Source organism: Anastrepha obliqua, chromosome 3 (assembly GCF_027943255.1).
Source record: "Anastrepha obliqua isolate idAnaObli1 chromosome 3, idAnaObli1_1.0, whole genome shotgun sequence".
NCBI classification, from domain to species: Eukaryota; Metazoa; Arthropoda; class Insecta; order Diptera; family Tephritidae; genus Anastrepha; species Anastrepha obliqua.
Genome location: NC_072894.1, coordinates 113,043,578 through 113,068,678, shown reverse-complemented (window position 1 = coordinate 113,068,678; position 25,101 = coordinate 113,043,578). Strand labels below are relative to the sequence as shown.

Below are 25,101 nucleotides of genomic sequence, written 5' to 3'. Positions count from 1 at the left end.
ATGAAAATATTGTAAAGTCATTTGGCCTTTGCTCGTTTTGGACATTTTTAAACGAATTTTTACTGCACCCTGACAAAAGTGCAGATTTTATTGCAATTTCTAGCTATACACTAATACATATGTACATACATAAACTGAGGTACTTAGCTTAGTTTTTGAAAACTTCTTTAACCGTCCGTTGTGTGATGTGGCCTACGCAAGCCATTCCGAATTTTAGAGGGGTATATCTTTTTGTTTCGTTAAGTTTTCAAAAAACGGCGAAAATATACCATACAGGTCTGTTAGATGAATCTTCTGAAAATTTTATAATATAACCATTTCCAGCGAAGTGATTATGAAAAAAAGATACATTTTACACAAAAACTTCATATGTTAGGCTAAATGGCCTGCACAGGCCACCACTGCAATTTTAGTATAGTCATGCACCGTACTTGGTCTTCTGACTAATTAGAGTATATACGGTTCTGTCTCACTCAGAAGTTGAAACTTTAGTCGCTCTCTCGCTCTTACCGCATTTTCGACAGTTTTACTAGTTTTATAGATATATGCCGTTAGAATTGAATTTGGTTCTATTTATTACAGGTGCACATTTTATTGTGTATGATTGATTTTGCTTTTTGCAATCATTTTTGTTTGAGTGGAGAAAAGTAAGTATTTATTAACAATTGAAATAGTGATCTGTATCTATACTAATATTATAAAGACGAAAACTTTGTTTGTTTGTTTGTAACGAATAGGCTCAAAAACTACTAGACCGATTTTAAAAATTCTTTCACCATTCGAAAACTACATTATCCACGAGTAACATGGATTACATTTTATTTTGGAAAAAAATAGGGTTCCGTAAGATATTTGGATTTTTCGGACACAAACTGAAAAAAATCTTATATTGTAATATAAAATAAAGTCAACTTTTTGTGTGTGTTCGCTAACCGGCCGTGTCTGCACCGAATTAAACCAAACTTACACACATTGTTAAGAAGGTATTGAAGATGGTTTCCGTATAGTTTGGATACCTATTGGTGGATCGGGCTTGAGATATAGGTCAAAACGTGGACCCGGGTAACCTTCGGATGTGTATGTACAATATGGGTATCAAATTGAAGCTGTTGGTGAATGCTTTAGTACAGAGTATTTTTCATGCCACTCCGTGACTGGGGTCTCGAGATATAGGTCAAAACGTGGACCCGGGTAACCTTTGGTTGTGTATGTACAATATGGATATCACATGAAAGCTGTTGATAAGTGCTTTAATACGGGGTAGTTTTCATACCTATTGATGACTAGGGTCTCGAAATATATGCCAAAACGTGGACCCGCCGTGTCTTTGCACCGAATTAAACCAAACTTATGCACATTGTTAAGTAAGTATTGAAGATGATTTCCGTATAGTTTGAATACCTATTGGTAGATAGGGTCTCGAGATATAGGTCAAAACGTGGACCCGGGTAACCTTTGGTTGTGTATGTACAATATGGATATCACATGTAAGCTGTTGATAAGTGCTTTAATACGGGGTAATTTTCATACCTATTGGTGACTAGGGTCTCGAAATATATGCCAAAACGTGGACCCGCCGTGTCTTTGCACCGAATTAAACCAAACTTATGCACATTGTTAAGTAAGTATTGAAAATGGGTTTCGTAAAGTTTGGTTGTAATTCGGAGCAGTGGCAATGGGTACAGCGTTCTTTTGAGCCAGCCATAATGTCGCTTACTTTTTTAACGCTTGGGGCGGAACTGAACTGTCAAATTGACAGTGTGAGTTACAATGTGTCAATATTTCTTTCTGATTTGGATGCCATAAGGAAAAAACGTAAGTGCAACATGTAAAAATTGTTTGTGAATTTTTTTGGAGTGGATTTTGGAACAGTGAATAATTTCTTACGAAATTTGAGAATTTAATGTGAAATCCGAATGAAATTATATGTTCGTGGAAAAAACAATTTTATTCGTTTTTTTTTTTTTGAAAAATATAAATGGATAATGGTTAAAAAAGCTCCAATGCTTAATAAAACATATAAATTGAAACGAAAAATTCATGGATGATCAGGAAAAAAGACGATTGTTTATTCATATGCGTTGATTTGAAATTTAAAAACAATCTTCTTTTTTCCTGATTTTCAATTTATATTTTATATTTACTCAAAAACAAATAGAAAAACAAAAAATATTGTTGTATGAAAACCATATATTTTCTGTTCTAAACCATATCTATTCTATTTTGGTGTGCCCAGCGAAGGGGGCCGGGTTTGCTAGTTATTCATAAAGTGTTTTGTGCCGGAACAGAAATGTCACTTTCAAGCGAAGTAGATAGGGCTCTATTAGCTATCGGTAGAAGAAGTAATCGTCTATCAAGTGAGCAAATGCGCCATCACGAGGAAGTGTTGAGCATATTTATTGCAGCGGCGGATGAGGAAGATGATCCGTTTGTCACCGACGACGATAATGATGAGGATTATGTTCCTTTTGATGACGGAGAGGCGTCTGATATTGAGAATGAGCTTGAGGTTGAAGAAGAATTGCCTGAAAACGAAGAAATTTATGAAATTGAATGGGATGAAGTAATCGAGCCAGAGCCTAGTGTCTCAAATCTTGCCAGTGGAGTGAATCGATTACTAGGTGAAAAAGAGCAATGTTACGAGTGCAAGATTGACAATATGTTTTGGAAAAAGGAACCGCCAGCACCTAGAGCACGCCATTGGAACCGATTTACCAGTACCAGCACCAGACCAGTGGGACCTGCTCATCGATTTCAGCCAAATCCAGTGTCTATTTTTCGTGACATAATGTCACCTGAAATAGTCGATATAATTGCTCGTCAGACGAATCGGAAAGCAGGAGAAATGATCAAGGCCTGGAACGAGGTTAATCCAACATGTAAACCAAAAGAGTGGAAGCCCACAGGAGAAGAAGCGATACTTAGACCGCAAAAATTTTACACAGGAAAACGTCTTTTGATTGTGTGTATTGTAACCTGAAAGTGTTAAAATTTCATATGCTGTGAGTTGAGTGCCCCTAAAGGATAATTAAAGCTAACCCTTTTAAACTAACCTAGTGTTTTTTTTAGTGATTTTAACTCACGTAGGGTTCAAAATGCCTTCGCACTTACAGCGCCCGTCGTCTACGGCGTCGAGTGGTGTGGCAACTAAAACAATTCCTTCTCTCCTTCTGGTTGGACACCCTTACCGGGGCTATTTTCTGTATTACTTCGGTAGGGCCCAGAACGGCATCCATATAGGACCAATTCTATTCACCCACGTCAGGTTCCAGCTCATTTGTAGCCAGCTTTCACGCTACAGGCTCGTCTTCTTGTGTCTCTCTCTGTGCGGCTGCGCTTTGTTGCACTATGTCGAGGTCTATATTTTTTTCGTAGTACTTTCTCGATATATTTCTTAACCGCGTCCCAGCTGTCTTCCCATTCAAGCATTTTGCTGTTTATGTTGCTCGGTGCGACGTTGTCAATTTGCTTCCTGAGAGCATCTCTCTCCGCTATCTATTCTGTCACAACTAAAAAACGTGTGTTGACCGTCATCGCTCGGAGCTACGCAGTATATGCACTTGGACTCGCTTACCTTGCACATGCGGTATAGGTATGGAGCAATGAGCTGTATAAGCTTTATGACAACATAGACATACATGTAGAGCAAATAATAAAGATTCAGCAGCTTCGTTGTCTCCGTTATATCGGTCGAATGGATACAAACCCTACGGCTCTCAAAGTATTCGATGCGGTACCAGTTGGTGGTAGCAGAGGAAGAGGAAGGCCTGTTTTGCACTGGAAAGATCAGGTGGAAGAGGACTTGGCTTCACTTGACGTGTCCAACTGGCGCCGGCTAGCACGAGTATGAAACGACTGGCCAAAACGACTGGAAAAAATAGTATAGGACCGAAAATTGGACCTCGAGATATTCAAAACATAAATTTTCAATTGTTTGATTGAGGTCTAGTCGAAGTCAAAATATTGCTATAGTTTCAGTAGTAAAAATTATGATTCACAGTATCAAAGGCTTTATGGAAATATACGGAGGAGGGAGCGCTTAAGGTGGAATTATTTAAAAACAAACGTAAAGTAAGACCAACCACTCCTGATGACATTTACGCTCTTGAGAATCTGATTTTTGATGCCAGAGACAAAAATGGATTTATTGACGAGATTGCATGATGGACTTTGATAAAGAGGTTAGTAGTCAGAATTTTCAAAACATTGGATTTGGTTTTACATTTTTTTAAGTATAATATCTTAAAAATATTGTTTGAAAATTTGAAGTGAATCCGCCAAATACTTTTCGAGTTATTGAACAATTAACAAAGGGCGCTCCGGAGCATTCGAGATCAAGTAGCTGGATGCTGTACGTATGAAAGTGGCAGATAAGTGCGCTAACGATAATACACACTCGCTACATAGACAACAGCAAATCGATGCTTTGAAAGCTTCTATGACTGCTGAAGAACTATTATATGGCCCAGGAATAGATGACGCAGTGTAAGTAATTACATAATTCGTATAACTCTACATAAATCGATAGCAAAACTTTAAATGCGTTTTTCTCAAAACTATGTTTTTTTGAACTGGTGATCACTGTAACTTAAAAACCTGGTAGATTTCACTAAAATGTATACTGCTTTTGAAAAACATAAAAAATTCGCTCCTGATCGAAGGACTTGTTTTTTTTAATTTCGATTTTTTAAACAATTAATTGTCGGTTCTTTGTTGGAAAATCTGAAAAATATTTCCTGTTGCCTCCATATTAATAATTTAAAAAAAAGCTGCCATTAGGCTTAAAATTATCTATAAATAAAACTAATTTATCTTGTCCGATTGATTTTAGATGAATTTCCAAGGACTTGTGATGATCACCGCAAAGGACTTCTGGTGAAACGGGCTCCACACAAACAGCGATAACTTTCACAATTATTAATTTTTTTTGTTTGAAATTTTGCTAAAGTCAATTCGAAATATGATGTACTAATGCTATGTTTTTATTTTTGTAAAATAAAGCATCTGACTAGCAAAAAAAAAATATTGAAAATCATCATTTTTTCGGGACTCTGACTGTCCCTAACCCCTTAATAGCAAATAATGTCCAGATAGCTTATTTTTTAATGAGATTTAAAAAAAATACACAGTTTTAGAGATTATCAAGTTTTATGTTGCTGAAAAATGTCTTTAATTTTTCATAATTTTTCCCCCTAACTATGTTAGGCAATTTATTCTGCATAAGAAATTATTTGTACATGCAAATGTTACACAAATATTTACAATCGCTACTATAACACTCGATAAATTTTTTTTTTAAACTGAAATATTTGCTAGAGACTTTTATCCAAACAATTTTTTGTAAAAATTCCAAAATTTATTGATACAGAATATCGAATCACCGATCTCCCTAATGCATTTGTAGTTCGTACATTCATACCTAAAAACTCCAGCCATGTACACCGTTGCTATTAAGTGCCAATATCCACACATACATACAAACAATACTACACCAAGCCTTCGCTGCTATTTCCTGTGCTGCGATGGATAATTTGCTTTCACTTTGAACTTGCTGTCGGGATGAAAGTCAAGCGAATAGAAACACAAAGAATTAAGCTCGTGCAGCAGCAGCAGCAGCATCAGGGAAGTAAAAGCAAAAGGCTTAAAACGGGTACTCGAAAGGGATGGAGCAGCACCTAATACTCGCAGTATTAATTTACATGTCGACACCGTTGTTTGTTGGCTGTATACGAAGACACATCAGAGTCAGTTTACACCAACTCAGGCAGGTACAAGGTGACACAAAATTAAGATTTATACATTTTTGCAAATAACGCCAATCATAATTGACACTGGCGCACTAACCAGCTGCAGTATACAAACAGACACTTAGGAGGAAGGATAAATAAAGATTTCCATCACTCAAAAAGTTTTTGTTTTTATTCAGTAGAAATGTTATTCAAAAACAAAATTGAATGATTAATTTTGCGCCACCTTGTACTTGTACACAAATATCACCCTTTTGCCATGTGAAATGGCTATCAGCCTGCTTTTTTATAGTCAACTATTTGGCTTTCTCCAATAACAATTTTTTTTTTCTTGCTGAGGTTCTATGTAGTATTTTTTTCCACTTTTCGTCGATTCCACCGTACGATCGACTTACTGAGGTCAGATAGACGCATTTGCTTCATTGCACTAATGGCGTATGCGAGCGGGAAACGAGCAACGAGAGCAACAACACAAAAACAGTCACGCTAGACGCTAAGCCACACTTAATGGCGTAGAAAGTGCAAAGTAACTGAACACAAGCAATGCGCTTATCCGTTACTCCAAGGGTAGCTGGCAAACGATTTTCACTCGCTGCCATGACCAATTTCGACTGCAGTGCTTTTATTGCTTTCAGCCAATTTTTCTTTTTTTCTGTTTTCTTTTTAACCAATATTGTTATTACGCTTCGGCTATTTGCTATTACTGCTGGCATTTGTCTTCTTCATGCTTTGGTAGTTTGTTGGCATTTTGTATTTTTTTTATTTTACTTTATACTATTTTTTTAAGCCATTTGGTATTTGTACCTTTTTATTCGATACCGATTTGCTTTTTTATTGTTTTTGTTTCCTCACCAAAATCGCATTCACTTCTCATTCAAATAGCTATTCTAACTCTGCCACTAAATGGTTATATTTCTATTTTTCTATTGTCCTTGGGGCACATTTGGCTTGCACATAAAAATCAATGACCGCAAGTGCCGGCGGCCAAAATGCTCTGGAATTGTATGCGGCTAGTGCGTAGTTTTTTTTTAAGTTTATTTTCTTCCAAATGTGAGCCAAATTACTGGCTTGTGTATTTAGAAAATGATTTTTTGGCCATTTAGCAGGTCAATCGCAAACAGCCAATTACCTTCAAAACTGTTATTATGCGCTCGTCAGCAAAGGATCTGGGTGGCGCTGAAAATATTAAAGAACAAGCACTTTTTTGGATGCATAAAAAAGTATTCTTACTTACAATTGCAGCCATCAAAAAATATGTATTTTGTATTAATAGCCAAACTGCTACTGCGTTGACTATTATTTTTGAAATGGGGCTAATTGGGTGGAAGTACCAGCCGTATTAAGTAATCGCAATTAGATTTTAATTTTGTTTTCAAAACTATGAGATTTTGACGAGCGAAGCAATCTGCGAATGATTTTTTTAGTTTCGCGAAGTTTTTTCTTACTTTGAACCTATACCTGTTCAAAAGTATATATAATATAAGGAACTATTTGCATTTGGAGGGCTTTGGAGGTTCGATATTTTGTTCCATACGTAATTGAGCTATACCAGTATTATCATAATAAAGAAAAATGACAATAATTTTTTAAAAAAATTCTGGTTTATTCAAAATCAACATTTTATTTATAAAATTTTTTTTTTACTTATTTTTTAATTATATTTTTTTTGTATTTGTTTTTTTTTTTTTATTTGTTTTTATCTCATAGTCCATCTGGGAACATTTGTAGAACAAACAGGCGCTGATATAATCTTGAAAGCACAGCTTTTGCTGAACAAAGTCATAAACTAGCACGGCTGACCTTTTATACCCGCGTGTACTCATGCCAAAGATATTATAATTTCGTTCCCATAACAGTCGTATGCAACATTATAAAGTAATCGAAAGAGATATAGACAACTTTGCTAAACTCAAACGGCCGGTAGATGAACAAAAGAGGAAAATTATGGTTAATTCAGTAACATACGAGTACGTTCAAGGTGTTTTCGCTTTTATTGAAAGAAGGGTGGGTCCCAAACTCACCGCACAACCAGATAACCTGGGTTGCTTCACCTTCTCATACGGAACTGATGTTTGAAAGCTCCTCAGAAGGTACTTGGAAGCTGTGAGCTGGTTCTGAAGCCCAGAAATTGTGAGCTGCTTAGACCGTATGCAGAAGAATCGTCCAGGGACTTTCCCCACTTGTGTGTACTTCTACTTACTTAGCAGAACTGACTTAGCAGAAGCGACACACACCAACTTTTTGCCGATTTTAAAGCTGCATTCAACAGCACGAAAAGGTGTTGCCTATATGCCGCGATTCCTGAATTCGGTATTCCCTCGAATCTAATACGGCTATGCAAAATGACGTTGCTGAATACCAGCGGTGCCGTCAGAATTGAGAAGTACCACTCCGAGCCGTTTGACACCAAACGAGTTTTAAGACAATGTGACTCGCTGCCATGTGACTTCTTCAACCTGATGCTGGAAAATATCGGGCGAGCTTCGAAACTTAATCGCTTAGACACAAAGTTTCAATAAGAGCCTACAATTGTTGGCGTATACAGATGATATTGGCCCCACCAGTCTTAGCAACCACGATGATAGTTATACCTTTTCCAAAATGGGTGAAGAAGCAAAGCGAATGGGTCTGGTGGTGCACGAAAACCAAACGAAGTACCTCCTGCAGTAAGAGAAATATTCAGCGGAAAAATTGTGGACCTTTGCACGTTGAGGATGATGACTATCTTAGGCGATGGAGCAATGAATTGTATGAGCTTTACTGCAACAGAAACATAGCGCAGCGAATAAAGATCCGGCGGCTTCGCTGGCTGGGTCATGTCGTCCGAATGGATACAAATGCTCCCGCCCTGAAAGTATTCGATACGGTACCAGCTGGTGGTAGTAGAGGAAGAGGGAAGATCAGGTGGGGAAGAACTCGGCTTCACTTGGTGTGTCCAATTGGCGCCGGTTAGAACGAGAAAGAAACGACTGACGTGCTTTGTTAAACTCAGACAAAATTAAGAAGAAGATGTTCATGGTGGCGCGAAAGTTGTCACCCGATGTTCTTTAGCTGTAAGCTTCTGTAGACATGCGTATTTTTTTGCAACCGGTAGCGAAGTTTTTTTTAGTCTTAATTTTTTTTCGTTAAGAGGAAAAATGTATATCCGTCAAGTGGTCACCGCCGGAATTGATAGTGAAACTGGCCCGATTTATGACATTTTCCAAAACTCTTGGCAGAGCTGCCAGCGATAGGTTCTGGCATTCATGACGGATACTCTCTTTGAGGGATTCAAGAGGTCTTCTGGAAGGGTTAAATCAGGCGATTTTTTTAGAAGCCAGAGCAATAACTTTGAGCACAAGTAATGATTGTTCGTGTGTCATTGACAGAAACAATAATTATGCCTATTCACCTATTGACAGGGATGGAAATATGCCTCATCGCTCATACTGATTTTCTATGAAAAGTTGTCTTACTCGAAGTCGAGATTCAGAATAACTTGAGCGTAGATTTGTCGCAAACACCCGATATGTCTGATTTTTTTTAAGCAGCATCTTCCGAGATTTTGCCAAAACTATCTATAATGCGCAATTGCGTGGCACGTCGCTTAGTCGATGCTGCGGAGTTTTCTGCAACAGCTTCAGTCACAGCAGCGAAATTCTCGGCAGAATGACTGCTCTGAGGCCGGCCAGTCCTGGTAGCTTCTCGTATTGTTCTCGCACAATGCGAGCGGTTCAATACCGCGTTGTTTGTCCTATTGGTGTCGGATGATCGCGAAATCTGTGGCAAATTTCACGCTGCGGTAGCACCACTGGACACTCTGTGAAAAGAATTCATCGCGCGCTCAGGCCAACTTATGGTATACCTAACCGTCCTACCGAATGCACTATTCGGAAAACCATAGACAAAATTGAGAATAATTTTACATTATTGGATGATACTCTATCGACTAGACTACGTACAGTGAAGTGAATATTGCGGCTGGAAGTGAGAATTCCGATCTGAAAAACTTGGCTACCTTATGCCACTACTTGGGCAATTTTATGCAAATATTTTGTTTTGAAAGCGCATAAAATACAGCTAGACCAAGATTTGAAACCAACCAATCTTCCGAAGCGCCGTACTTTCAGTCGCTGGGCTATTGAAAAACTCGCCGGAAATCCGCATTTTGGCACCCGAATTTTGTTCAACGGTAAGGCCCTATTTTTGGATTAACTAAATCAATAGCAAAACTGTCATATCTGGGCTAAAGAGCAACTCGAAACTATTCAATAGTAGCCATTACGTCCATTGAAAACAACCGTTTGGAGTGACCTATGGACTAGAGGAATCATCGACCCATATTTCTGCAAAAACGAGGCTGGCGCTAATGTAACAGTGAATGGCGAACTATCGCGTCATGATAAACAACTTTTTTATGCCCGATGCCGAAAATTTAAGCCCGTAATCGCCACAACATTTCTCCGTTCTAACAAAATGGTGCTACTTTTCTTACAGCCCGTGAAACAATGGATTTACTGCGACGGTGTTTCGGTGAACAATTTATCTCTCGTCTCGCACCAGTGGACTGGCCTCCACGATCGTGTGATATCACACCTGTTTTTTTTATTTTTTTTGATTTTAAAGAGGTTGAAATCAAAATGTCAGAAACATCTCAAAGGTGCCGTCACACCAATGGTATGTGGGGCACCCTCCCACTAATACTATAAGAATCCTCCACCTCGGCTAGTTCTACCCTGGGACCACAAAAGTATAACTTCTGGGTAGAGCCGCGTTTATGTCCGAAGACACAACAGGTACCCGCGTCCAGGTTCCTCTCCTGTAGGCGTATGAAGGCTATACACCGTCGATAGTCTCAATTACTCCCACTGTGTTTATAGGTGGTCCAAAGTAAAGGAGGCATCGGAAAGCTTGCTGTAGTGCTATCTTAATTCATTACCATCTTGTCTTCTGTACGATACTGTATTGAGTGTTTCACTCAAACGTCTGTGCTTGTTGTCGGTTCGTTAGAGACTGTCCGCCTTCGCTGTTGCTGAAACGCTTTGCGTTCCCAATTAATATGGCGAAGTCGCATCACAATCTTACTTGCGAACGTTTGCGCTGCCTCCACTTACCGCTGGTTGCGCACAAATCTCGTATTTGATGACCCAGGGCTTGCTCCAGCATAGCTCGTTCCTCTCTAAAGCGGTCGCAATAAAACATGGCGTGTTCGGCGTTTTCGTCTGTGTTCGGGCAGTTTGGACAGAAAGGGCTGTCTGCCAGCTTAAAATGGTGCATTCTGAGCAACTGTGAAAGGTGATAGTCGGTGTCTCCATGTTTTCTCATTAACCACTCATCAGAACGTGGTATTAGTTTGTAGGTCCAACGTCCGCTTTGTGACTCATCCCACCGCTGCTGCCACCGGCCTATTGTCAGCAGTCGCTCCACTGTTTTTTCTCCAGGTGTGGGCTGCGTTCCCTGTCTGTTATAGAGCCGAAACATTTCATCTGCCAAGAGGTTTAGGGGTATCTTTCTCGCTATTACGCAGATTGCATCATCAGACACCATTCTATACGCGCAAGCTACACGCAGCGCGCCTTGCCTGTATGTCTCGGTGACTTCCCGTAGATTAGACTTTTTGGTCCCCGTGTAGGTGCTGCATACAGAATTATAGAGTTAGCAACCAATGACAGTAGTCGTCTGCGATTTCCCTGGGGCCCTCCTATATTAGGTAGAAGTCGCATTAGGGCACCATTGATAGAATCCGCCTTGGAACTTACATTTATTAAATGCTGCCTGAAACAAAGTCTTGTGTCGACCCATACCCCAAGATATTTGATCGCCTTTTTCGAGACTATACGGTGTGTACCTATGTTCAGCTCCAAGGACTTTCGCCCTCCAGCACTAATTAGAACTGCCTCGGTTTTGTTACCGGCTAAATCTAACTTAGCCTCGTTAAGCCATCGTTTCACTCTCGCTGCACTTTTCCTTAAAGTGGTCAAGTTTCCTATAAACTACCACCAGGGCAATATCATCGACGTATCCCACAATTTCGGCGCTTGGCGGGAGCTTCACCTTCAGGACTGCATCGTACATGATGCTCCACAAAGTTGGTCCTAGCACTGATCCTTGTGGTACACCACCTGAGACCTTGTACGTTTTTTGTCCATATCACACCTGTGGACTCTTATTTGTGCAGGTATGTAAAATCTAAATGCTTTGTGGATAGACCAAATTCGATTGATATGTTGGAAGACAACATTACTAAAGTTATTCACCGACCGATGTCCTGCAGCGAGTCATGCGAAATCGGTGTTTACGGATGGCTGAATTACGGCCTATTTGTAGCCCACATTTGAAAGAAATTATCTTTAAAAAAAAAAATTTCATGGATGGTTCTACACAAAAATAATAAACATTGTCCCATCAATTTAAGTTTTCGTTGTTTTATTTCAATTTCAATCCGATATATCTAAATTTGTCATCCTTTTTTTAAAATCTATTTATTTATTATTTATTACGTTACTGATCAAATTTTTTCTGTTAAGTTGTTGCAAATCAATAAATATTGAATTCGCCGAACTAACCCTGATATTCCGGAATTGTAATAACGGGATCACGAAAATTTCGAAATTATAAAAATCTAAAAAATGCACATTTCTAGTTAATACGCGTTCATATACATATTCTAAATGCCTGTACATATGTACACATGCCCCACAAAGGCTGCGTTCACCCGAATAGTCTTCCTAAATTTATTAAAAACAAAATAGAATATTATGATTAAATTGAAATCTTTACAATTTGTTTATTCACTACATTCCCAGCTTTTAAGGGCAAAAAAGAACAAGATTCCTCACTTCACTTTTTCGATAACGGGAAAATAATTTCAGCAGCATGTAAATGTGGCACCAAAAAGTCTGCGTTCAGCCTGTTTATTTTAATGATACCGTTAATTTTAAGATATTTTTCCTTGTTTATATTCATTTTTGATTGTTCATTACTTCGACTGAATGTTAACAAAGCTTTGTTGAACATTTTATTTATAACTGGAGATAATTGAAGAACATGGAAGGAAAGGGAAAAGAAATAAGCGTTTCTGAGAGGAAAATAATTATAAAATGTGGAAAGACGGAAAAAGTTTCCGAAATATTGGAAAATCTATTGGGAGAACGTATTCCTCTATTCAGCGAGTTGTAACAAATTTTCGGCAAACTGGAATTTTTACATCTAAGTCCAGGTTAGGGCATCCGAAAAAATTATCGACCCCGAAAACATAAATCAATCATTTAAAAAAAGTATTTGCGCTGAAACTGCCAGAAAAGTTCTACGTCAAGCTGGATACCATGGTAGAGTCGTAAAGTAAAAGTAAAGTAAGTAAAGTAAATTTTGTATATTCAGAATAAAAGGCCGTCAAATTGTTTGGCGAAAACCTGGAACTGTTCTTGAAAAGCAAAATCTTGTTGGCACGGTTAAGCACGGAGGTGGCGGGGTTATAGTTTGGGGCTGCATGGCGGCAAATGGGGTGGGTCAGTTAGAATTTATTGATTCGACGATGGATAAATGGGGATACTTGAACATACTAAAACGGAATTTAAAGCAAAGTGCAGAAAATCTCGGCTTATCAAGAACGTTTTGGTTTCAACAAGATAACGACCCGAAGCATACAGCCGAGATCGTTAAGCTTTGGCTCTTGTACAACGCCGCAAAACAGCTTAAAACACCGCCAGAGTCCCCAGATCTTAACCCCATCGAGCATCTGTGGAATCTATTGTAAAAAAGAACTCGTCAGTAAGTGATTACTAGTAAAGAGGTTTTGCGGAGTGTCATGCAGGCTGAATGGAGGAAAATAACAGCAGAGGAAACAGAGAAACTAGTAAGTTCACTGCCAAATAGGTTGAGTGAAGTCCTGAAGCAACATGGATATCCAACTAAATATTAGATTTAATTTTTGCATATAGCATATCATGTTTTTGTATTAGACTTTAAGACTGAACGCAGACTTTATGGTCGCTTTATTTACTTGTTACAGCCATTATTCACCGTTATCTAAAAACTTATGTGAAAAATCTTGAAATTTATTTTTGTTTTTGAAACTTAAACATATAATAAACATATAAATATATACAAATTTATAAAAATTATAAAATCAGGTTGTGTGTTTCATTCACTAATAAGTTATTGTGGGGTGAACGTAGACTTTGTGGGGCATGTGTATGTATTCATCCAATTATATTGTCTTGTTTATCCATTAGCAAAATTACTCTGCTCGCTTGTCATATTATCATACAATTTATAGCAGCGCCTTTAAAAATCAATTTGCATATATTTGAAAATCAGAAATGATGTTAAGGCCAACGAGGTGTGACCCAGTGCATATTTTTAGGGGCGAGTACGTACAATAAAAGAACGATCAACCAGTAGCACGTCTAACCATAATCTAAATGCCAAATCTACAACTTAAATATTAACCAGTGCTGCTGTGTGTCCGCTGCAAATGTGTCACTTTAGGGTGCAGTGGCGAATAGCGAAAAGAAGAAGAGGAAGAAGAAGCAAAGAAATGTAGCCACGCTTAACTAGCATGAGTATGCAAATAAAAACATTTTTCTCTTTTTGCCCAACAAAGCGAGATTTAATGGATTTTGGGTGTGGTTAAAAAATGAAAATGTCTACCACAAAATTGCAGCCGGCGAGCTCAAACGGTCAAAATGCAATAAACTTGAAATCATAGTGACCTAACCAACCACGTAGGGAATGGTAAAGAAAAGATGCGGTCATAAATATTTGTAACTATGAATGGGGTTGCGAATGCTTTTGGGCGTTTAGCAATGGCGCTTGTTATTACCAAATTTGGCTTCATTCCTTTCAGCCATTTAATCCTTTTAATGGGACTTGAAAAGCTCATTAAATAGCCACAAATTGCCAACTGAGTTATACAAATTTACATTTTTTTTTATATAAATTCTATAGATTTACCGTTTATTTAATGAAAAAGGCAGGCCATTATGCAGCAAGCAGGCACTTTTATTTAGCCATTAGTTGGCTTATTTATTTTGCGTGTGCATGTCTGTGTAGCCCCACGCCCTTTGCCAAGTAAGCCAAGGTCAGTAGTTCAAATTCAAAGTGGGCCGTAACTTTTCAAATTCTCAATCGATATTGACATTTTATAGCTTCGTTAAATGGCATACGCAAGCTGTTATACAGAAAAACATAAACAAAACTGGGTTTAGCAGTAAATGCGCATATGTGAGTGTGTGTGTGTTAACCGACGCAACTCACATTTTCCATTCCCATTTTCCAAAACTGTGTCTAATCGGCTTGTTTGCATGACAAATGTGCATATCACAGCCTCGATATTACGACTATTCGTATTTGGTTTTGCTGCTAAGATTGATTCCAAGCTTTTTTTCTCAATATCAAATTTTCATAGCCAACTTTCATAATCTCACATCCTTGTTGCGCCAGAAATGATGACATCAATATTTTGTATTTTTTTCTATTTCCCATTCAGCACTGATTTGTCACAAAGCAGCCTAACTGACCGTCGTAAAAATTTTTTTTTCTCTACTTTATTAGCATTTTGACCTTCATACAGAAAACACTCCCAAAAATTATGCTCTGCTCGAGCCAATTTTATCTATTCACATTTCTTGTGCTTATTTTACAGGGTTCTTACTAGTGTGCGGTCTCTCATTGGCGTACTTCTTCAAAGTATACATTCGAAATTTAACCCACTCCTTTCTCCTCACTTGTCGCTGATAGTCGTTTTCCTATTACATCCTTTCAATTTTTGCTTAACTGAGTATCCTTTTAACCCATCCTTTTACTAACTGTAATTTGATATTTCATTTTCATTCCAGCGTAATTTAGTTGTTGTGAATTTGCCTTTGCTTCTATGACATATTTACTATCAAAGAATTTATGGCCAATTAGCATGTTTGACTCACTTATGCACATAAATACACACATACACATCTATATTCGAAAGTTTGGCTTCATATTACCTTATGGATATTGGGGTCCAAAATGTTGTAGCTAATCAAGGCTTCCCACATAAAAGCAGGAAACCAGGTGCAATTATTGAGTATTGGGTGAAGTGAATATTTCATTAAGAATAGTTTATTAATTCTTGTGAGGAATCTCGTCTAGTTGATAGAGTGTTGAATTCAATTAATTTGTAGAAGTAGCAAATTTAAGATGGGAGACTGATTATATGGATTCTCAGTAAGAACACAAAGCGCTTTCGCAAGGCCGAATGTGGGTTTTAGCGATAGTTGCTTGATTGAAATGTACGGAGTTTGGTTTAATTTCTTGAATGAATTAGATTTTATAAGGTTTTTAGGACTTTTTTTTTTTTGGTGGGTGAGGTAGGGTTCAAGTGCCTTCGCACTTTACATCGACCACCGTCAACTATGTCAAATGGTGTAGCCACTAAAACAGTCCCTCCTCCTCTTCTGGGTAGATTTCCTTCCCAGAACTACTTTGCCTTACTTCGGGAAGGCCTAGAACGGTGTCCATTAAATGGACGAATACTATTCACCCGCGTCTGGGTCCACCATATTTGTAGGCAGTTTCATGCTATAGGCTCGTCTTCTAATGTCTCTGTGCCGTCATACCAGTGGTATGTGAGGCTAGCTCCCAGGTTCCTCTCGCATGTTATAAGCTATCGAGGTTTCTTTTGCATATGCAGCAAAACAGAAACATCGAAAGATGTTGCGATAATATTATGCCGTCGTGAGCACATGACACGAGCGTGTGCGTGTCCTCAGACCACCTCCACCTTATTTGTAGACAGACAACCTCCTATGGAGGGCTGATTTGTTTTTCTCTGCGTTTTAAGCTGCCACTTCGCGCGTTGCAGTTGCAGCATTATCGTCTTTACAAAGCTTTTAACTGCGTTCCAAAAGTCAATTGATGCACACATGTTATTGATTAAGCTGTCTTGGGATCAGCTGTTCACCCAAGATTAACTCAAGCGTTCGGTTTTCTTCGTTGAAACGATCACAGAAGAAGAAATCGTGTTCCGCACTTTCTATTGCATTGTTGCAGCTTGGACAGAACGGAGCGTCCTTCATGTGAAAATGATGGAGGTACTCCAAGAAATATCCATGACCGCTCAATATTTGGGTTAAGTAGTGGTCTACGTTAACGTGTCTTCTGTTCACTCATTCACTAATTTTGGGGATAAGTATATAAGTCCATCTGCTTTGCCACTTTTCTAACGAATCCAGACGTTCTGCAGCTTTCGCCTCAGTTGTCGGCTTTACTCCTTGTCTGTCATAAAGTTGTCCCATTTCCTGCACAAGTATATCTATTGGGAACTTTACAGCGATGACACAAACTGCGTCGTCTGATACGGTCTTGTATGCGCACGCGACTTTTAGTCCATTTCGTCAGTGCACTTGAGTTACGGATCTAACAATCGATGACATAGCTCTTGCCCATATAGGAGCTGCATATAAGATGACTGATTTTAGACTACTAAAAGTTGCGACATGAAAGTTTCAAAAACTAATTTCCAATTTGAAAAAGCTCCTCATAAAAATATCTCACTCAAACACCTAACAGAAGTGTACGCGCCAATTATTTATTTTTTTTTTAATTTCCAATTTGTAATGAGCGAACCTAAGAAACTTCAAATAGCAAATCATTTTTAAGTTCTTAGACGCCATATTCGATTCGCCACTTTGAATTTTCGAAAACTCACCTTCGATTTGTAACGGAACACCTTTTAAATTATATGGTTCTAATCATGAAATAAATTGTTTGAATCCAAACAAAATAAAATGGAATAATTGGAGGTTTGCACTTTGACCTAAAAGCCTTTTATGCGTTCTACTATTCACAATACCTTATCCAAACCCAGTTGCCTAAATAAACTAGGCTTGCCTTCCTTCTGGCCACACCAGGCCGAGATTGCTATTACTAAGCACTCGCGGAAAAGGTGGACATAAGTTTCCGGGAACTGATCACAAAAACAGCAGGAATCGGTTGACCCGAGCCTATACAGATGGCTTTTAATAATAATAAAACATAATAATTGGCGCTTACACTTTTTGTTGGGTGTTTGGCCGAACTTCTCCTTCTATTAATGGCATATGAATTGAGAGTTTTTTACAAATAAAGGTATTTAGAGTTTTTGCGTCGCCTCTGAACGGCAGATGGTTTTCTTTATATGAAGAGTTTCTACAGGGCACAAACACACCCGGAGGTTTGTCAATTCCTGCCAAAGGTGTTTCAGTGCTAAGGCTATGTTTATTTAAGCTTAGCATCGATGTTGAGGTAACAGATTAAAAGGAAGGAATCTCTTGCCTTGGAGAGATCAGCTGAAGGACAGAAGGCGGCGGTTAGCACGAGAAAGAAAGGACTGGTGCACTTTGTTAAACCTGGTTAAAGTTGCTTAAAAAGTTATCCCGACAACCATGAACAATTAGAAGAAAAAGGAATTTCGAGTGTTTAGTATTAAGAGTTGGCGGAGTTCATTCAATATTCGTACAAATTTGTACGTTTGCAAAGGTTGAAGGATAAGAAGTTTGAAGCAGTGTCTTGCCAATTCATCGACCTTATCATTCCCATCGATATCGCTATGGCTAGGAACTCTTGTCTCACTTTTTGACGAATAGACTCGGTAATCTCGGTGAAAGATGAGCGACATGTAATGGTCGCCTGGCTGTTAGTGAAAATGTAAATATCATCTTTCTGTGGCAGGACCTCTTCGGACAATTATCATCTTGAAAAACACTGTTCTAAATTTAAAAGTATGCCCAGTTTTTCGGAATATAAATTTTCTACTCCCATAACCTCAAGCCTTGGACCATCTGCGTATTCATGGATGGAATCGCGCTTTGTTGCGACCTCTTAGTCACCATTCTTGAGAACATAAGAGCCGTAAGCGTAAGTGGTGGTGGCTTTAGGCGGGAGTACATAGTCCAAAAAGCTCCGAAATACACGTCAGAATCCTACCGTGGTTGTAGCTGGTATTTAACCCCTTTCGAAAACCTCAAGAGCCAATATGTGGGAAGATCTTTAGAAAAATACACAGCGCTGAAAGGTGTTTCCCCGAGACTCTTGTTACAATATAACCTTTCCTCCAATATCTTGAAGTTATTTGAGTGATTGTAGCTGGTATTTAACCATTTTCGAAAACCCAAAGAGCCCATCTGTGGGAAGATCTTTACAATATCACTTTTCCTCCAATATCCTGAAGTTATTCGAGTAGGCTGTTACTGCCGAGATTTCATAGCAGTGCTCAGATTACGCCACCCAGGGGTGTAGCTCTGAGCGAAAATTCGTCATCAAACGTTCCGCCTGGGGTAGGTTAGATACGGTTGAAGCGGTTGCCCACTATGGCAGACACTTAGACCCTTAGAGCCATAGCGCATTGTCATGCCAAGTGAGAGACTTCTCCTTATGTTCCACTTTCGTACCCGACGTTGTAATTGCTTCAACTGATATATTATTGAATGCACCCTGGACGTCTAAAAAATGTGTGAGAGGATATTTCTTATAGAGAAGTGATTTCACAATCGTGACAACCAGCGAGTGAAGTGCTGTCTACACAGATTTGCCTTTACGGATTGCACTCTGGGAGATTCTTCCTCTGATATGCGCATCCAGTAAACATTCTTGGGGCTTAACAAGAGGAACGACAGACTAATGGGTCTGTTATGTGTGGTTTCTCTTTCTTTGGTAATGAAAACTTTATCCCTTGTCTTGGGAATGAAAGTAAGCGGGGTCGCCTAAACCAAACTTCTCTACAAAAAATTGATATTCACAATTGTTCGAAATGCTTAAGCGGACAGATACCTGCAAAATTTCAAAAAAAAAATTTTAGTTTTTTTCATAAAATGTTAATATGTATACAGTCTGTTACATAAGAGTGTGCTCACTGCTACACGTAGATAAAAAATCAGAGCGTCCTGTTTCTTTTTCTATGACATAGAGGGCACCTCAGTCCTTCTTGCGTTTTGTAAAAAGTCAGCTGTCTGTCAAATTTAGTCTTCAATTGAGTAGTTTTTCGAAATGAGTGCTGTTTACGCCTCTCGCTTTGAGGCAATTTTTCTATGTTTGCCCAAATTAACGCAAACTGCTGCTGCGAAATATATGAGAAAGTCGAAGCAGTTCATTAGCAAATGGATAAATTGCTATAAAATGGTATGTAACGTTATGATTTTCCTGATCGCGGTTGCACTTCCGAAGTCTCGAAGACGAAAAAAAGATTATCGCACGGTTCTCGAAAGATCCAACTATGACTTTACGTGGAGCTGCTGTGAAATGGAAAGCAAAAGATGTTGACATATCTTACGGAACGTTTCGCAGGAACTTGCTTGCCAATAAACTGAAATATCGCAGTACTTTGCGAAAACCAATGCTGAGTGCAAAAAACGTTGGAAAACGAGTGGAATGTGCGAAGGAAAACTTAAACCGCGATTGGAGCAATGAAATTTTTTCTGATGAATCCTCCTTCTGGGCATTTCTGAGTATCAAACACGCCTGGACAACCTTCACCAGTAGGATGTTTCAACGGACTGTTAAACACCCCGTCAAGTTCCATGTTTGGGGGTGCTTCTCAAACAAAGGTTTCGGTACTTTGTTCTTATTTACCGAGAATTTAGATACCGAAAAAATGAATAAAATATATCAAAATACTTTGTTACCATCTGCTAAGCAATGGTATATCAAGAAAAATGAAAGCTGGATCCTTCAAGAGGACAACGAACCGAAACATCGGAGTCGAGCGTGTAGCGAGTGGAAGGCGCAAAACAGAGTTGTCACTTCAGATTGGCTTTCATGAAAATGCAGCTTCGCAGACGCAAGCCATGTAATTTAGTCAACTTTCTCGCCAAATTCGGAACATTTGAAGGCCTTTTCCGGTAGAATATTCAGAAAAACTAGTGGAAAGTATGCCCCGACGGTGCCAGGCCATAATTGACAATGCAGAAGATTGGACTTGCTACTGAGGTATTTGCATTGAGTGTCGTCAATAATTATGAATAAATTTGCGAATTTTCGAAAAATCAATTGTTGTTATTATTTAACAGTGACCACGCTCTTCTGTAACAGACTGTAATCCTTTAAAAATATGTCAAAAAAATTTTAGAACGTAAGTATTTCTTATATTATAGATCGTCAACCGTGATGACTCTATTCTTTGCGTTCGAGCGCTGAATTTTCAAGTTTTCGAAATTTTTTCGAAAAAATTATTTTTTCGAAGCAAAAATAGTAGAAAAAATCGCCCAAAAATTCATTTTTTTAAGCATTTTATTCCGCGATTTTTTTCCATTTATTGTTAATGCATATAGAAATTATGACATTAATAAACAAAACAACTTTTGATTTTTTGTATTCAGGTCACTGACGCCGATGCTGCAATGCCCGCCGATTGAGAAGCCCCGCTGCGACCTTCCTGGAAGAATTGGCAGTACATCCGCCTTTTTAAATGATTAAAATAAAAAAAATTATATTGTTTTAATGTATAAATAAACTGTATGCCAATTTTGAAAAAAATATATTGACTTCTTCATTTTAAATAATTCTAATGAAGATCAAATAAAAAAGGGCTGTTTACAGATATCTTTCCCCTTAAAAAAGCACTGAAGTTTCAGAAGAATCTTATGGGCTTTTTTTTTAGCTATACTGAAGTTTCAGAAGAAATATATCTTATGGCCTTTTTTTAGTTACACTTATTATTTTATAAAAATTGGGTTTAATAACTTCAAGAAACTAATTTTTTTACTTATTTAATATGTAAGAAAAAAATGTACCTTTCTAATATAAAAAGCTTTAATTTTTTTCCAAAATTCTTCCTTTTCAGAATGACCATTACACATTAAGGATACAGCGAAGTTAGCACCGTTCCTGTAAATCCACATACACACAACCACCAACAAACCCTAGAGAAGTCCTGCTAAGAGCATACTACTAATAACGAGAAGTTAATGAACGAAATAAAGTAAAATATATTGAATAGTTAAGATAACAATTTAGCCATAAGAAATAAATATACATACATATATATAATTGCATAGGTATAGACAGCATATACATACAGAAAAGCGAAGCTATAATAAATATTAACAGTCAAGTGTTTGTAAAAAGAAGTTAATGTAAGAGTAAGCAAAAGAAAAAGAAGGTGTATCGCTAGCTGAAGAAAGAATTTTAAATAAAACTCTTTTAAATGCAATAAGATTTTGTTTAATTAAATTTGTTTTTAAATAATTAAAAAATTTTGCTTTAAACTTTCTTTTAGTTCTTTGTATTTAGGTAGATTATTTTCATGCCATCTTCTCAGAGGGCTCGTTTGTAGACCGAATTGTTGAATAGACCTGACATTGGGATGTATACTTGTTACATAATTGATCACAAACTGATCCACAACTTGCGTTTGAGAACCGTCTTTTTGGTGAACATGACGAGCCTCATTGCATGCGGATATATTTAATACTTTTTTCTATGCATAGTTTAAGGCTCGTTCGACATCACATCTTTTTTGTGTCGATTGTAATTTAAATAATAATAAAATTTTCAGTTTTGATGTAAGATTGGTGATCGAGGTAACTAATTACTTCTCGGCTTAGCTTATAAAAAAAAATGTGTATAAGTACCTCAGACTCCAACTGTATATGAGTTTTTTTCAGTTAAAAGCCCAAATCTTTGAACTCAATTCCTAGTGAAGACTCGAGAAAAACGTTTAATTTTTAAAGAAATAAAACCTAGATTTCAGTAAGCCTGTAGATTTTCGCCCAGATGGATGTGCATATTTTTCACAGGTGGGTGGTAGATATATATTTTTTCGTTTTTAAAACGAGTTCCCGAAGGTTGCCGCACTTTTTTATTTTTTTGTTATATTGAAAGAAGATATTTATGCAAGAAAAATTATTCGTTGTTAAATCTTTCTAAAAATTGTGTGGATATATGGAATATAAATGGTAAATAATTGACTGAAAAAGAGCAATTTTTCAATTGTAACCCTGCCTCTGGACCCAATTCTGCCAAAGTGATTCAGTGTTTTGAAAGTTTAAGCTTTTCATGCAAATAAAATTCAATTCTATTAGAATAGATAGTAAATATTTGACTAAAAAATTTTTTTTCTTAGATAGGAACCCTGTCTACAAACCCAAATCCAAGTCCATGTCCACCGAAATTAGTCCCACTGTTCTGTTGGTTTAAAAGTATAGGCTTTTTATGCAAATAAAATTCAGGATTGTTAGAATTTTTTCCATATATGAAAATTCTCCTCACTTATCTAGTAAAAATACATATTTTGTTTCAATGAAAACTCTTTTTATAAATCTTTATGGAGATAAATAAAATTAATATTTTATTAGTTGTTTACAAATAAAAATACAAATACTTCCCCGTTTAGCGGTAATAATATTTTTTTCTAAATAGCAACCCTGCTTTCAAACCAGAGTCAACCGAATTGATCCCAGCTTTGCGGAAAGTTGAGGAAGATAGCCCTTTATGCAAATTAAACTCTGTGCTGCTAGATTTTCATCAATATTGCTATATTCCCAAAAAAAAATTGTTTATGGCAACCCTGCTTACAAACTAAGGTATACCGAAGTGGGCTGTACTTGGTTCAAAATAGAAAGCAGAAGCTTCTTATGCGGAAAAAGTTCGTGTGCGTTGAATTTTTCTGAAAATTGATTTACTTTTCATGTTTTACTGATATAAATATGTTTTTTTTTCAATGGCAACTCTGCCTACATATTTTTATTGAAGGCAAATAAAATCCAGTTCTGTCGAATTTTTCCCTAAATTGTTGTATTTTTCATACTTTGTATGGCAACCCTGCTTAGAAACTAAGGTATCCCGAAGTGGGCTGAACTTTCTTCAAACAGAAAGCAGAAGCTTTTTATGCGGAAAAAGTTCGGGTGCGTTAAACTTTTCTGAAAATTTATTTACTTTTCATGTTTTACTGATATAAAAATGTTTTTTTTCAATGGCAACCCTGCCTACATATTTTTATTGAAGGCAAATAAAGTCCAGTTCTGTCGAATTTTTCCCTGAATTGTTGTATTTTTCATACTTTAGCGAAACAAATATGGGCTATTTTGTAAAGGGCAACCCTGCCAGCAAACCAAAGTTAACTAAAATGATAACAGCTTTGTAGAAAGTTGAAAATGATAGCTTCTTAAGCAAACTGAACGCGTCTATATTAAATTTTTATTAATGTTATTATATTTTCCAAAAAAAAAATGGCAACCTTGCTTACAGAAGGATGTATTCGAAAGCCTTGATGCTTTTTATGTGAAAAAAGTTCATTTTTCTCATATCTTCCAAAGATTGTTTTATTACATACATATATGGCATTTACTGTGAGGAAAATGTGTTTTAATCCTTCTTTGCCAACTCTGCTATAAATAAAAGTTTACCTAGTGGATTCGAGCCTTTTTTAAAGTTTTAACACATACGTCTTTTATGCTATTGTACTTCAATTCAGTTCTGTTGGCTTTTCCCAAAGATTCTTACATTTTCTCTAGTTTACTTAAAAAAAAACTCTGGCAACTCTACTCACAAACCCAAACTCTTCCGCTTTAGTTTTTTTTAACAAAATTATTTTTTGAAATGAAACTTCTTAGGCGTCGATGGACGATTGAGAATAGAGAGTTAAATTTCAAGGTCATGCAACGTTTTGGGAATTTTCGTTCCGCGAGAGAGAAAAAAGATATAACGTAGAGGAAAAGGAGAGAGAGAGCTATACCTTATATATATCTAAGTTTGTGGTTTATGTGAGTTTTTCCTTGTGGTTGCTAATTTCTAGTGAGAAATAACACTGCCTACTTTTTGGCACTTGTTTGTTGGTGCAAACTTGTATGAAATATATTTTTGGTGCCTACTTTTTTGCATTATATTTCCTGGGTGCCTATTGTTTGGGGCGTTTTTGGGTCTCAATTTTATGTCGTTTTGTTGTTGCGACGGTTTGTTTCCGGCGTTTACCTACATCAGTCGACCTTTCTCCGTTTTATGTAAATTTTGTATATTTGTATTCTCTGCAAATGTTGTGAATTTATTTAGATAAATTTGGTTCTATTGACTTTGACCCAAATTTCTAATATTTCTCATATTTTACGGGCCAAAAAAAAGTATGGCAACCCTGCTTATAAACTACTTTCTCGTTCTACTGAAATTTTTAGTTTTTCCAAAATGGTTTTATTCTCTGTATTTTATTAGTAAAACTTTTGATTTTTTTTCCCCACGGATAACCCTGCCCACAAACCAAAGCTTAACGAGCTCATCGCAGCGTTTTTGAAGGATGAAAATTAAAGATTTATTCGCAAACTAAATTCGGTTCTGTTGACTTTTCTACAAAATTCTAGCGTTTCCCATAAATGACTGGCAAAAAAACTATGGCAACCCTGCTTGCAAACCAAACTCTTCCATTTTATTGATA

General features: G+C 37.3%; 1 protein-coding gene across 2 annotated transcripts in view; it reads left to right on the top strand.

Moving 5' to 3' along the window:
• Positions 1–22,914, top strand: part of LOC129242882 (cysteine-rich motor neuron 1 protein) — a 213,920-nt gene extending 191,006 nt beyond the window's left edge. For both annotated transcript variants that reach the window (XM_054879781.1, XM_054879782.1), the window contains exon 6: positions 21,520–22,914. In XM_054879781.1, coding sequence (XP_054735756.1) covers positions 21,520–21,538 — 19 coding nt within the window. In that variant the 3' untranslated portion in view covers positions 21,539–22,914. The remainder of the gene's footprint in view (positions 1–21,519) is intronic.
• Positions 22,915–25,101: the final 2,187 nt, after the last annotated feature.